The sequence below is a fragment of the Mustela nigripes genome, chromosome 4 (assembly GCF_022355385.1).
Source record: "Mustela nigripes isolate SB6536 chromosome 4, MUSNIG.SB6536, whole genome shotgun sequence".
NCBI lineage: Eukaryota > Metazoa > Chordata > Mammalia > Carnivora > Mustelidae > Mustela > Mustela nigripes.
In genome coordinates this window covers 187,356,341-187,371,797 of record NC_081560.1, presented here as the reverse complement: position 1 = coordinate 187,371,797, position 15,457 = coordinate 187,356,341, and the positions used below count along the sequence as shown (strand labels likewise).

The window sequence follows — 15,457 nt, the reverse complement described above, 5'->3', positions numbered from 1 at the left end:
ACTAGAAGACTTATAAATGTTCAATAAGAAATAGGTAATTTACCAGCAAAAAAAATTAAAGACTGGCTAGGACTTACCAACAACAAAGGACTCCAGGAGAAAATGGAGCTATCAAATGTTTACAAAATCTTGACAGAAAAAAAAAAAAAAAAAGCTAACCTCAAAACGCTATACCCAAAACACTGTTCCTTGTACAAGAAGTTAGCAGAAGGACATTCTTGATATGCAAAGAGGATTGAAATGCCTTTATGAAAATACACCTGAGTATATAATCTGACTCAGCAAGAGACAAGGTCCTGGATCAAAGATTTAAATAAAACCTTAAAACCTTTTATTGTCTTGGAATGAGAACATTTTCTTTCCTGTGACCTAATAGCCAGAAACTGTGAAGGAGAAAAATGAAAGATATTTGGAAGCTAAAAAAATAAAATAAAATAAAACAAAAATGTAATTATGAAATATGACAAAAATGCTTAATATCCTATTACATAAGGAAGTTTTAACATCAGGAAGAAAAGAAATCCAACTGAAAATGGACCAAGTACCTGATAAGGCAATTCATAAAAGATATTCCACAAAGCATGTGTGTAGAGATGCAGACAGACAGACACGTAAATGTTTATCCTTACCAGTAATGGAAAAGTGAGCAGTGCAATTTTAAATAGCGTATCATTGCTCTTTACCTATCATGCCAGCAAAATTAAAGAAGACAATGTCCAGTGTTGCCGCAATGATATAAGTGTTCTGGAGGGCAATCTATCCATATATGTGTAAATTTCAAATGTGTATATCTCTTGAATGGCTTTCCCGCTTCTAGCAATTTGTCATTATAAAGCAATTGGCCAATTGTGTAGAAGCATAAATTGTAGCATTTTTTCCCATTAGCACAATATTGAATGATCTAAATGTCCATTAATAAGAAATGAGATGGTTTATCTAATTGTGATATATACACACAATTGAATACTATAGAGACATAAAACGCAATGGTATATTTTATCATTCACAGACATGGGAAACTGTTCGTGCATACTCTGGAATTGGAAAAACAGATTTCGGACCTGGAATTGCATGATTACATTTATGTAAAACTGTGTGTGCACATTTTCATCCACATCACTTAAGCATCTGAAAACGCTGAGGGGTTATGAGATTAGGATTATATTTTTAGCTTCTTTGTCCTTTTTTCTTACAATTTCTGAATGCCCAATTTTTTAGCTTATAGTAAGATAAATTAAAATGTCTTTACTCAAAAGAAACACTTAAAGGGTACCTGGGTGGCTCAGTGGATTAAGGATCCAAGTCTTAGTTTCGGCTCAGGTCATGATCTCAGGGTCCTGAGATGGAGCCCTGCATCAGGCTCCAGGCTCAGCGTGGAGTCTACTTGTCCCTCTCCCTCTGCTTTTCCCTGCCCTCCTAACAAATAAGTCAGAAATCTTAAAAAAAAAAAAAAAAGTTCATGCCAATAGATTTTTACTTTTAATCAATAGTGTGGAATTCCTGTGAAGTTTCCGCCTTGGTTGCATCAATGTTGTAGAAATGAATAGAACATCCAAATTAGAACAAGCAGGCTACTGGTTCAGAGCTTGCTATAGAAAGGGAGTCAGCCACCACCATTTGCATTTGACAGAGACTCACAAGGAGGCAAAGGAGGAGGAAAGCTTTAGTGTGGGGAAAGGGATGGCTTCGGTGTGCTGGAGGCTGGGGAAGCTGGAGGCACCTGACCAGAAATGGGGCATCCTATGTAATTGGTTTGGGAGTATATTTGCCTTTCTCTGCTGGCTTTGAGTTGGAAGTTGGGAGAGGGGGAATAGAGAAACTGGAGGTTGTTGATCAAGTCCTGAGTATTTTGGAGCAACTGCTGCAAGGTTGGCTTTCTAGGCTGGTTGCTGCTGAGGTTGCCTTGTTATATATGGTCTGGCCATTGTTGTCTGTGTATTCGTTCTCTCAGTGTACTTCCCTAAATATACATTATTTCGCCACACTATTTCTAAAGAATATAGGAAATTTTCCCTGTACTCAGTCATACAAACATCTGTATTAGCTTAGCAGTATATTTGGAATGACAGCCAACCTATTGTTCCATCACTGACAAACAATAGCTGCTTCCAATTCTTTGTAAAGTGAGTTTTACACCCACTTTTTAAGAAAGATTTACTTATTTTCAGGGCAGAGGCAGAGGGAGAGAGTCTTAAACAGACTCTGTGCACTGAGTGCAGAGCCAGATGCAAGGCTTGATCTCACAAGCCTGAGATCATAACCTGAGCTGAAACCAAGAGTTGGACGCTCGACCGACTGAACCACCCAAGTGCCCCCACACTCAATTTTCTAAGCACTGTTAAACTGGAATGTTCATCCTTCTGCTGCAGCTGGCTACTATTTATGGACCATTCACCAGGTTGAGCACTGTGTTAGGTCATCACATGTACTGTTTCACTTATCTTTTACTACCACTCTACTGGGATACCACTATGAGTTCCATTTTACAGATAAGGAAACTGAGGTTTGGGGGAGTCCAGGATCCTGGCCACAGTCACAGCTTCTTAAGTGGCATGCTTTGGGGCTCACATGTGTCTAAATCCAAAGCCTGTTCTTATACATCTCAAGCATCATGAGACGCTTGGAACTGACTGGCCACACGCCTGGGTCATCAAAGCCCCGAGGAATTCAGAAAGAGGATGCAGGGCACCAATATTGAGTTGCAGCTCTTGTTCCTTAAAGGCTATATAAAAAAAAAAAAAAAAAACCTAAACTCACAATTCTTTTATGTACCTGGAGGATTTCCATCATGGTGGCAGGAAGCAGGATTCTCACTAACGTCACCATTTGGCAGTGACTATAATTCAGTTTGATAATTACTAACCTGCTTGCTCAAGGATCCGAGAAGTCCCATCACGGATAGGAGGACAAGAGTGACAAACCTCCTTTAAGCTGTCCTCTCCAGTAAAACCTTTAACACTTTTGCTGTTGTAGACAGAGAAACATGGTCTCTCCGTCATTTGCAGCGAGGTTCCTGTACGATGTTCTGTTCTTGTTTACCAAGTGCATAGGCAGCACCTTTGTAATTTAAAAATTTTCTACTTGAACTGGATCCAGTCATTTTCTAATAGCTTCTTGGTTCTCTCCTTTGGGAAAACATTTCTCCATGGCAAACATGTCTTGGAAATTTCAGATATATCTTCATTTTCACTCACTGAGTCTTTCTTCCTTGTTTATTTACTTACTCAACGTAATATCCTTCCCATAGTCCTGCTGCGGCCAGGTTTTCTTGACCCAGCTGTGCCATTCAAAATGCCTGAAATCCCCCAGGAAATGGCATCTTTCTTAAGTCTAACTGGTCAGATTCTGAAGTGGGCAGGTGCTCCATCTCAGGAGGAAGGCCACCCAGGTTTGTATCTTGGCTCTATTGCTCACAAGTCATGTGACCTTGGACAGGTTACTTAGCCTCTCTGCACCTAAAGCCTTATCTAGAAAATGGGATTAAGAAGAGCACCTACATCAGAGGTATTTTACTGTATTTTTAAAGTTGTTATAGGAATCAAATGAGATCATACATGCAAACTCTTTAGCCAATGCCCGGCATATAGTAGGACACCAATAGTGTAATCTTCACTATGTGTTTAAGCCTTAAAATGAATCCAAGTTATCCAAATTATTCCAAGATTGTTTCATAGGACATGAATGTGCAGGTCAATCACACGGGGGAGAGAAGAAGCTCGGCTGAGGTGCACAAACTTGAGGATGTAGTACCTCACAGACATTTCCTTCCAGAGGTTGCCCACATTGAGTGAGTCACATTTGATATGGTTCCTCCTCCTTCTTAGGGCTCTAATCTAGAGATAGATGCTTATCTCCCATAGCCAGGGTAGTCACCCATAACTTCTATGGTAGACATACTCTGAAGTAGCCCCATGATTCCCACTTCCTGGTGTTCACACTCCTGTGTCAACCCAACCCCATGAGTGTAGACAGGACATATGGCTTACTTCAGGCCAATAGAATACAACAAAGATGATGGGATGTCAATTTCATCATTATATTACACAAAACTCCAATGCGAATTTTCTGGAAGATTCTCCCCATGGCCAGCTTTGATGAAGCTAGAAGCCATGGTGGGGAAGCCACCTGGCAAAGAATTGTTAGCAGTCTCTATGAACCGAGGGTCCTCTCCCTCCAACAACCAGCAAGAATTTGAGGTACTCAGGTCTTCAGCCACAAAGACCAGAATTCTGCCAACAATTGTATAAACATGGAAGTAGATCCTTCCCTGTTTGAGCCTTGAGACTTGGCCACAGCCCCAGGTGACCCATGAATTGCACTCTTGTAAGACCCTGAATTAGGGGACTCGGTTAAGTTATATCTGCACTCCTGTCTCTAGAACATAACAAATGTGTGTTGTTTTCAGTCACTACATTTCTGATAATTTGTTATGTAGCAATAGAAAACAAATACACTGTATTACTCAGTGTTCTTCAGAGAAACAGAACCAATAGGGTATACATGGAGAAGGAGGGAAAGAAGAGAGAGACAGAGAGTGATTATGAGAGATTATTATAAGCAACTGGCTCATGCAATTATGAAGGCTGCAAAGTCAGGATTCAGGAAAGCCAATAATACAGTCCCAGCCTGAGTCTGAACACCTGAGAAGCAGGAGAGCCCATGGTTCAAGTTCTAGTCTGATCTGAGTCTGAGAGCAGAAGACTCAGATGTCCAGCTCAAAGACAGTGAGGCAGAGAGAGAGAGAATTCTTTTCTTACTCAGCTTTATATTCTAATCAGGGTTTCAACAGATTAGATGAAGTCCATCTACTGTGGGGAGAGCAACCTGCTTTACTTAGTGTGAAGATTCAAATGCTAATCTCATCCAGAAACACGCTCACAGACACTCCCAGAAGTAATGTTTAGCCAAGTGTCTAGGCACCCCACCGCCCAGTGAAGTTGGCTCATAAAATTAACAATTACATATACCTTCTCTGATTTCTCTTTTCCTTTTCTCCCATTCAGTGTCTAACATTACTCTCTGGGCAATGCAAACCTGCCACGTAGCAGGTATTTGACCTTGATCCTCCATGAGAAAGATCACAGTCAGTCTAAGCATCAGTTTCCTTGTCTGTATATGGGGATAACATCCCAGTGTCTTCCCACAGGGCTATGGAGGGTGTAAATGGGACAGTATAGGGAAATTTTTTGGCACAAAGCCCCAAACCTGGTTAGTGGGAGTTGAGTGTAACTGCAGTGGAGTCTGTGTGTAACCACACATTGAGTCCCACTTAGTAAAGATCTTGTTCGATGTGATTTTTTGCGAGTTTGTTTGAACTAGAGCTTTCACAGTTGATGGGCAGAGGTCCGCCAGGAAGGTAAAAAGCCAAAAGGTCCAGTCTCAATGTCAACAGCACACCATGGAAGGCAGCGCTCAGGAACAGAAGGCTCGGCAGCTGGGCAGTGCCTGCCAGACCTGGTGTGGGTCTCTGTCATGTCCACGCAGAGGCATCCTGCACCTGCACGGCTGCGTCCACCATGGTTTGTGCTCCAGGAGAGAGAGCCTGCCAGCTGTCTCACTTTTTGTAGGGCAAGCAGGAGAATGGATTTGTTAGCCAGGGAGAAACAGACTGAACTGGAGTGTCAGCTGCTCAGGAAAGCTTCACACCCTGGAAGGGGGGGGGGTCACTGAAAGCGGGCCCAGCATCATAAAAAAGAGGCGTCATGGGCCACACAGTTAATCGCAGGCAGCTCAGAAGAGCTGTCAGGCCACCCAGAAAACAATCTTTCCTCCACAGAGAGGAACAAAAGCAATAATTTTCCATTGACAGTGAAACCCACCTCTACCTTAACACAGGAGTCCACATGAATATTAGCAGAGAGAAATGAGTCCAGAGGGGAGGGGCAGAGAGCAGCCACCTGGATATTTGTTTTTTGCTGTTATTGTCTGACAGGCAAAAAATAGTTGAGAGTATTGAGTGTAGAAATGGGACTTTAAGTCAAAATGCTATATTCTGGGTCTTACTATATGTGGGAAATGAAATCTAATTGTTTTCAGATTTTCCTTCCCTAAAATATTGCTCCTTCCTGGGAATGCTCAAAAATGAATGAGTGTTCGGAGTGGAAATTTTGTAACAAACATCCTTGTTTGGTTTTTAATGCTTCTGCATTAGAAATAAATTGCCAGGAGAAAGAAAATGAGGTGAGGGTCCCAAAATTCATGTGTGTGAGTTGAAATCTCTATTCTTGTATTTCTTTGCTTGGGTTTTCTACCCACAGATTCACACACCCATGCGTCACTCCCTCAAAATTTGGGATGCTTCTATGGAATTCTCGGTCAGTGTTTCTAAGAACAATATGCTCCTCGCTCTTAAATAGGGACTCCCGTGGAATTTCTCCTTCAAGCCAAGTTTTGGTCGATGGAATGAGAATCAGATCTCTCACCAAGATTCTTTCAGCACCTTGGAGAGTGACAACCCTCCCTTCCCAGGGTCCTCACCCAGCCACAGGCTCCAGTTCACAGTGTGATTATTTCCCAGGGTAGGGTTGTGGGACAGGCAGGAGAGGAAGAGAATCGGAGTTCCTGGGTGTCAATCACAGAAGGAATTACTGCTGCTGTTACGGAGACTTACTAGGCATGCATTTTATTTCTCGTGCTTACAAATTAATGATGGCTAAAGGATATATTTGATAATGTCACTTCTCTGCTCAGAACTCCTGAGTGGCTTCCCACGCCATTCGGAGGAATGCAAGAATTCGGTTAGACTCTGTATAAATCCCCTACCCGTCTGGTTCCATCCTTTCCACCCTCTCCCTCATCACTCCACTGTAGAAATTTTGGAATTCTTGCTACTCATTTTCAGCAACACCTTCCCTGACAACACTATCTAAAATTATACCAAGATTCTTACCCCTTCACCTCCCTTTCCCCATTCCTGCTCTTTCTCCTTATCATTTATCATGATCTAACAAAACTATCATCTTTTCTCCAACTCCCCTCCCACTTTAATAAAAAATCAATAAGAGCAGGAATTCGGTTTGTTTCCTTAATGATTGCCTTCCTATTGCCTACAGCACTCTCCCTGGAATATACAAGGTGCTCAGTAAATATTGCTCAAGTGACTAAATCAACAAATGATTAAGTAAATAGACAATCCTATAAGGGCAAGGATACTAGCCCTATTTCATAGGTGCTGAAACTTGGGCTCAGAAAGATTCTAGAAGCTCAGGCAAGGTCATGCAACTGAATAAATGCTGTTCTGGAATCCAAACAGGTCCATGTGGCCTAGGGGTCTGTGGCACCATGCCTGCCCAGCCCTGCTTTGTATGCACCTTCTCCATATCAGCCTCTTCCCCTCAGGTGCCCATGGACATCTTGAGTTCTTTTCCTTCCCCTTCAAAAAAAAATCTCTCCAGATAAGAAATTAAACTTAAACGAGTTAAGGTACTGTTGACAGAAATTAACTCACACCATTCCTTTTCCCTGGAGATGTGTGCATTCTGAGGGCTTCCAAAGCCTTGCCAGAGTCAGTTGGCTCCAGAGGTGAAATTCAGCCCTCCATCAACAGCCCTTGGGGACAAGGGAAGGGCAGCCAGTCATTAACATCTGGTGACCAGCTCATCTCCACCTCCTGTCATTTAAGGTCGTTCTCATGTAAACTGGGGAGCAGGTGGGCTCAGGGCCCTGCTGAGTGTCGGGTGTCCTAGTATCAAGGATTGAATGGTTGATGGGATCCGATGATTGAACTGGTGTGGAGGATTGAATACAGCCCCCTGGCTCCTTCATTTCTACACTGGCTTAGGGTTCACTTTCCCCAGCTTGACATGGGGTATAGCTTTTGGTCACCTCTCCAATGACAACTATCCAAACACGACTTGTAAGTACTTCTCACCTTAAACACTTTATTCCTAAAATTTTAGCAAGAGGTACAATTTCTCATCAGAAAGTAAATTTCCCTACTTCCAGCTTTTCCTCTGATACAGTTTTTAGAATGCTACTACTTTTCCATGGGCCTTTTTCCCCCTTAGGTTAGAATGGTATTTTAGATCCAGAAGGAGGAAAAGAATTTTTCCAATTATGTTTTTAGTGTTTTATTACTCCATCCAATCCATATAAATGCAAATAGAAAATCAGGAAGACTCTTTTGCAACAATTATCTCTTCCCTACACAAGATGCACAATCGACATCGCACTTACCATGAGCATATCAATGCAGTAACTATTTTTCAACTATGCAGGAGTAAATAACACCTATTGGGCTAGCTAATTAGCCTCCCTGCCAATAACGCTAGGCAGATTAAAAAAAAAAAAAGACACTAGATTCCTTGACAGTCTGCTGTCAGACTTTCCAGCTTAATGGGAGTCCTTTGCATCTCATCCATTAGGCCTCATGGTGCTGCAGAGCCAGTGAGCGGACAGGACACAACTAACAGATAAATTCCTTTGCCACATTTCTAGATGCTACTAAAGAAGTTTGGTCATCGAGGCTAGGGAGAGTAGAGCTATGGCTGGCCTCCTGGTTAGACTTCTAAAGATGTCCCCATAGGAACAAAGGCCTGGACCACAGGGAGAGAAAGAGAAAGGACATGAGGGTCCCTAGTCCATTTTAAAGTGCGTGAGGACTTTTTCACCCCATCTGCGTCTATACACATAGAGCGTAGTAGAAAACAATGATTTTCTCGGTCAGAATGCCCTTACTGTGTTGCAGAATCAGACATGCACATACACATTTATTGAAGTTAGGCCTTTGGAGAAATATCCCATCAACCAGGGTTGCATTATCTTTTAAAAGGAGTAATGTCAGGGGACAAGTGGGTGGCTTAGTTGGTGAAGCATCCTACTCTTGATCTCAGCACTGATCTTGATCTTGGGGTCACGGGTTCAAGCCCCATGTTGGGCTCCGAGCTGGGCGTGGAGCTTACTTTTAAAAAAGAAGAAAAGTAATGCCAGGGGTTTCTGTGGAAGGAAAGTCCAGGTGTTTTGTGGAGAGGAAAGGAGTGGGGCATTAATCAGCACAATTTGGGCAAACCGGCTTCCAAAGCTCTCCCCCACACCATAGGGCAACCAGCAGTCCCTTTGTTGTCATTATTGTTACTGGCGGTGTTTCTGTGTTTTAAGATAAAAGGAATCAACAAACTTCCAAGACAAAACAAAAATCCATGTGCAAGTATATTTGTTGGAAAGAACAAGAGTTTACTCCCAGAGGGCACAGGTGATGTTTGTTTCTCTATCAATCAACTGGTGGAGGAAAATACAATGGTGGCATGAATCTTAACTTTGGCTAATCTCACAAGACTCTCTTAGAAACTGAAATAGCACATCCCAAAAGAATTGGCCCTGCTGAGTCATTTCAGAGCACTGTACTTAAAAGAAAGAGAAATCAGTACTGTGAGAGTACGTATTACAGGCAAGAAAGAAATCATACCATTGTCATTACAGTAAAAAATGTTCATACTTTCTGGCCAATTTAAGATCAAAGCAAATGTGTCCATCCTTAGCCAGGGAAGTTGCTAACTAATAACATAAATAGTTTATTCTCTTGCAGGGGAAGTTTGAGGCAGGTTTACATTTTTTTTAAAAAAACTCAATTTACTCTGTACCAGCTCAGAGTGAAATGATATTTAAGCATTGAGAGCACACCAATACTTAATGATAAAGATATAACTGACTTTTAGCACATTAGTCACACTCTACAAAGTTTGAGATCAATTCCCAGAGTCCTTTGCACACTTATTCATGATTTTGCTCTTCGAAAGGAAGTTTTTTTCATTCCTGTGCCAACTCCATTGCGAAAGGACCTTTTCATAAACGTCTTCTCAAAAATGGGCTTTAGAAAATCTAGTCCCTCTCTCCTGTCCATCCTGATTGGGCAGCTGTTCAACAGGATGAGAAAGTAATCAGATTTTCCAGACACCTGGCAATTCAGTTGGGGGAGGAAGGAGAAAAAACAGGTTTAAGGTGAAAAGTTATTTCGGTTGTAACAATTTTTAAAAAATCTTAAGGGCTATCAATACAACGTCTCCAAACTTTGTGAGGGAGAAATTACACTAGAACACAACATATACTTTACCTAAACATAAAGTGTTATTCAGAGCTATCTACTCTCTTGTCTAATTTTTATACCACTTATGTAATTGTCATCCTTTGGGATTTGCATCATACACCATACATAGTTCTCTTGTTGCTTTTACTTTATAAAGAATCTTTCAAGTGGCACTAATTAGTCCTGAGAGGTCTTCAAAAATTCACTAAGAAAAACAACCCATGATAACCAGATTTTAGGTTCCATTTGGAAACACGTTCCCTCTGAGATCTGTCTTCAGCCATTTACCCAGTTTCTCCATAAGGCTGTCTTGCTACTTGAAAAATATCATCTTCATCTTTTGACTTTGATTCAGTTCTTTATCAGTGATGTGAAGGTCTGGATGGTATAGGGGGTACTTAGTCTTGAAAGAAGCGCATGTCTGGAATCAGAGCTCAAAATGACCATCAAGTATATTTTCCATATGAAGAAACCAAGTAGAGAGCAAAGGGCCTTGTCCCAAGAAACTGGGCTGGCTGTTCCAAGAAGTGGGCCCAACCCAGAGATCAAGTAAGAATTTTCAACACTTGTTCTATGTCCCCTCCTTTGTGGTTTCAGAGGAAGTACATGCTGATGAGTTACAACTGCAAGTTCCGGCGATAAAAGAACAAAGATTTATCAATGATCTTCTTTGTGGTAAATCCTTTATGGGCATCATCTCATTTTACTCCCTAGAAAGTTCTCTGTATGAAGTGATATTATCATTTCCTCAGTTTTAAGAGAGGAAATTGAATGGCTCCCAGGTGGGGCACCTGGGTGGCTCAGTTGGTCATAACGCCAGGGTCCTGGGATCGAGCACTCCCTCCCACTGCCCCCGCCCAGGCTCCCTGCTCAGCGGGGAGTCTGCTTGTCCTTTGTCCTCTGCCCCTCCTCCTGCCTGTGCTCTGTCTCTTGCTTTCTCTCTCTCTCTCTCTCTCTCTTTCAAATGAATAAATAAAATATTTTTTAAAAAATGGCTTGTAGGTGAAGCACGGGTTTGAGTGGAATCACACGATTCCAAGCCCATTTCTCAACCACATGAGAGCAATAAAAGAAAAAGGGGCTGAATGGTTTCATTATAAGGAAAGAAACATACTCCAGAGTAAAAATTACACATTTTCCTTTCTTGGTGCAGGGACACAAGTGTGGCTTCAGGTTACTTTGGAAGTTGAAATAGGGACAGAGTGAAAAAAAAAAAATGTTCTCTGAGATGCTTCACCCCATGTCTGGGTAGGTTACTGAAGGTTCCAGCAGTCAGAGTGCCCAGGCAAATCACTCTTACTGGCCTCTGGGAAAAAAAAAAGATGGGCAACTTTCTTTTTTTTCTTTTTTTGGACCTGGAAACAGTCAAACAGAGTTTCAGAAATATTGGTCATGGGAAACCAATAAAAAAACTCTTATTTGAACGCCCACTATGTGTTTTTCCCTGTGTTAATGGAGGAAATCTAAGCATGATATAATGCCATCTATTTTAAATCCCCAACAAGGAGGACCCTATGAGTCATTCAGGAAGGGAAGCATTCCAGTTCTTTCCAGAAATACTCATGATACCACCTTTGTATTGCAAAAGAAATGCATCATTTCTGGTTATAAGATGCTGAAAACATCCCTAAAAAGATTCTGATGTATTTTGCTGATCATTGAAGGGAGTCCTTGCCAGAGCTGAGTTGTTAACAGAATAATATGGTATACGTGCTTCCTTGATGTACTTTGTGAAGTACAACAAATATTTCAAGAACCAATAGATCTTTTGTTTGTAATTACTCACCTTGAACAGTCAAATTGATACCATTGCTACATGAAGTAATTGTAATGAGAATGAAATTGTCACATGCTAAAATAGAAGTATGGAAAATGCATGGAAAAAGGAAGCATTTCATTTATGGACAAGCAGATTTGTAAGTACATTTGAAAGTACATTCTTAATTTTTTAAAAAAAAGTTGCTCACAAATGCCTCTTATTCAACAGAAATGTCATGAACAAACCTTCGGGGAAAGAATAGAAAGTAATTACGAAGACACTTGAGAAAATATACCAATTTATGGGTTGTGACTCATCGACTTGATCAATATGGTTTGTGTCTTATAGAATCAATGACTCAATTAGTGTTGAATGCTCATAGGACTAAATCAGGAAAAAAAGAAACTAACTTAAGTAAACAAAAGTAGAAAGATGACAGATGCAAAGATTAGTAAAAAGACCAATTATATGAACAGCTAGATCATTATGTTTGGACATATATCTGTTATTTAGGATATATGTAACATCTCATTATCCTAAAAGTAGTTCCATGAATTACATTGTTTCAGTAATTATAGTATGCCAGGTTAAGTTTCAGTGAATACTGACAGTATTATTATCATATTATCAGTGACAAAAAAAAATTTTAATTTTAAACAAAGTATTGACATTAAAACAACTGAAATATCATGTAGAAATAGTATTAAAAATTCCAGAGAAAGACGCTCATTTTCTGAATCTTTTGAACAGTTGAGTGATTAATGTTAGACAATCAATATTTTTGAATAAACATATGAATTAGTATTGTATGTGGTATTTCACTGATATGACATTTTATCTATAGTCTGTATCTGAAAAAGTTACCATTTTTATAAAATTGGTAAACTCACTATTTTAAAAAACTGATCCATTGTATTTGTAATTTGGCTCCAATGGCTAAATGTTCACTTTGATCATGAGTGAACACATGGAATAAATAATTTTTCATGGACAAAACTACATTTTACATTGAAATGAATGCTTTTTTATGTAGGAGCCAACTTCCAAATAATTCGAAACAAATTTTAATAAGTCTGGCATTATTTTTGTCACATAAATGCTTCTTTTTACTAATTTCATGACTCTACTTATTTTCTTTCATTGCAAGCTCTAATAATAAGAGAAATTACTCTTCTGTCACATATTCCTTGCAATTACTTTGAACTTAAACACTTATAAGCCATTGAGTCAAACATGAAAAACGGAGGCAAAACTCTTACCTTAGAAGGTGTAACAGGATAACACCAAAACATATGCATTGTAGAAATCAATAGAAGTAGAGTAAAGCTGAATTTTAATGAGCTATATGGTAGGGAGAGAAAAAACCCTAAGATCAGTATCATTTAGGCAAGTATAAGTAAAAAAGCATATATGAACTCAACAGTTTTCTTTATGGAAAAAAGGCAGTCTTACCTAATCATTTTGGATTTTCCAAAATTTCTGCAGGCCAGTGGTTTTATTGCCAAATTCCTCACACTTACTGTCAGATCCTCCGTGGGTGACCCTTTTATACCAGAAAAGTTCAGCAGTAAAAATGTCATCACGTCTCATCATATGTGACTAATTGGTTCTTTTTTTGTTCTCGTTAAGTTGGAAAAGGACAATAACACACAGGCATTGTCAGTGAACTACCAAGGATCGACTTCATTTAAAGTTTGCCATTTAAAATGTCCTTCAAAAGCATTGTCTTCTACACTACACTGTGTCACTGTGACACACATAGCTAGAGGTCTCAAAAGAAACCACAAGTTTGTTTTGCTTAGAGTTTAAAACTTGAGAGGGACGACTTTATTTCTTTGAAGGTCCCAGCATCATGTTCCAGAGACTAACACAAAATACTTACTAGAATAAAGAATATCTACCCTCACAATGCTCAGAGATTATTTAAGTTTTCCACAATGAATTTCCCTTCTTTAGGACTTCTGAGGTGAAAGAAGGGAACAAAGTATCATGTCCCTTTGTCACTGGTCACTCAGATAAAGGAAGGGTGCTGCATCTACCCCTTTCTATGTGCAGACCCAGAGTTCCAGCCCCAGCGTTCTGAAAAAGCTTCCTGCCATGGCCTCCTTTTTCTCTCCAGGGCATAGAGTTTCTCTAGGAAGCCTTTGCTGTCCTTGCAAACCAATGGGCATCCACATTAATAAATTGATTCAGGAGCACTAAGTGTGAACAGATGTTGCTGAAGCTTACAATGGAGAAAAACATCAAGGGAGGTGCCTTCTGCTTGGATAACTAGTGTTTCTGAGATGGAGCCAGCATTTTTTGAATACAAAGCAACCAAGGGAAATCCTTGCTTCCTCAAGATCAGCACCTTTTGGAGGACAAAGCTGCCCTGTGTCTGGGACATTTGTTACCTATTTGTCAGTGCTACATCCCTTTCTTTAGGGAACTGCTGCTCGGTATGATTCTCATGTAGTTGTCAATCAGATAGTCACCCTTTGTCTACCACGAGGAAAAGCAGGTGACCCAGATTCTCAAGAGAATAAAGATCACAGGGATTAATGCTGAGTTGGGACCCAGGGTATGTGATCCAACATATATATCAAAGTCTTTTGTGGGATATCACATGGAGGTTGCGAGATACAAAGTTTTAAGAACACCAAAAACTGAACAGACATATTTCCTTTTGGTGTCTCTTTAAAACCAGCTAAAATAAACACATAAGAACAAAAAGAATGGGAGAGAAGATGACAGCAAGTGTTGTTTTGACTGATGAGCAATTGACCAAGTAGATCCTGAGAAAGTTTCTTATTAGAATAGTTTAGTAATACACCATCAACAGTCTTAAGTCTTCGTGGGACCAGTTACTTTTGGATGTGGTGAAGGTGGTGCTAAAAAGAAGAGGACCAGCTGGAAGTTTCAGACATGACTCAAATCAACCCCACATCCCCTCTCCACTTCCCATGTCCAAACAACTTCTGCTCCAGCAGAGGACTATAGGTCCACGCTATGGAAACACTTAAGCAGAATATCGCCGACTCAGGCAACCAGGTGTAGTGCTATTAAAAGGTTACATTTCTGAAAACAAAGGTTGAACAAGTATTATACTCAGTGCTGAGACCGATGGGTTTCCTCCTTGGCACAGCTCCCACACACTGCTAGATGGGTCTTTATCCTCAAGACAAGTGATTGGAACACCTTCTCTGAGGAATATACCCAGTCCAAGGTGATAAACCTAGAGATACAGACATTTTTGCATAAAAGCAGACCAGGCAAGTGAAACCCACTAAAGTTCAGGGCTGATAGTACCCACTAAAACACACACAAAATTTATGGATATTTTTAATTGTTTTGTATTCCTAATGTAAACAAACAACCCATAGATGCAACTGAAAAGAGTGCAGTATATTTATAAAGGCAGAATTGGTTAAAGTGAAGAAAATGGGAGGGAAGTCCATAGCAGCAGTGTTTCATCCTGAAAGACAGAAACCAACCAACAGGAAGTGAAAGTAACTTGAAAGAGAGAGGAGAGAATGTAAGAGAAGAAAACTTAAAAAAAAAAAAAAACTAATATTCTCCCAGAGAGAAGAGAAGATATTGTGTCTATAAAATAAGAAAAGAAAGCTATGTAAGGCAAATCATTTAGGGACAAATAGGAGTTCATGAAAATTAAAACTATAAAAAAACTCAGTGGAAGT

At 40.2% G+C, this 15,457-nt stretch overlaps 1 protein-coding gene across 1 annotated transcript; it reads right to left on the bottom strand.

Moving 5' to 3' along the window:
- Nucleotides 1-9,712: 9,712 nt before the first annotated feature.
- NPS (neuropeptide S) lies at nt 9,713-13,360 on the bottom strand. Its single transcript, XM_059397760.1, has 3 exons — nt 13,233-13,360; nt 13,040-13,121; nt 9,713-9,892 (listed from the first exon to the last, which is right to left on the bottom strand). Exons 1-3 carry the CDS (start codon nt 13,358-13,360, stop codon nt 9,713-9,715), a joined length of 390 nt encoding a protein of 129 aa, XP_059253743.1.
- Between the last annotated feature and the right edge of the window lie 2,097 nt (nt 13,361-15,457).

Bases quoted from the DNA above. Each gene is read 5' to 3' on its own strand.
- NPS (XM_059397760.1), bottom strand. From the start codon at position 13,360: ATGACATTTTTACTGCTGAACTTTTCTGGTATAAAAGGGTCACCCACG. The intron at 13,122-13,232 runs GTAAGACTGCCT...CCTACCATATAG, and splicing joins GGAAAATCCAAAATGATTAG to CTCATTAAAATTCAGCTTTA. The intron at 9,893-13,039 runs GTAAGAGTTTTG...CTGAATTGCCAG, and splicing joins ATCCTGTTACACCTTCTAAG to GTGTCTGGAAAATCTGATTA.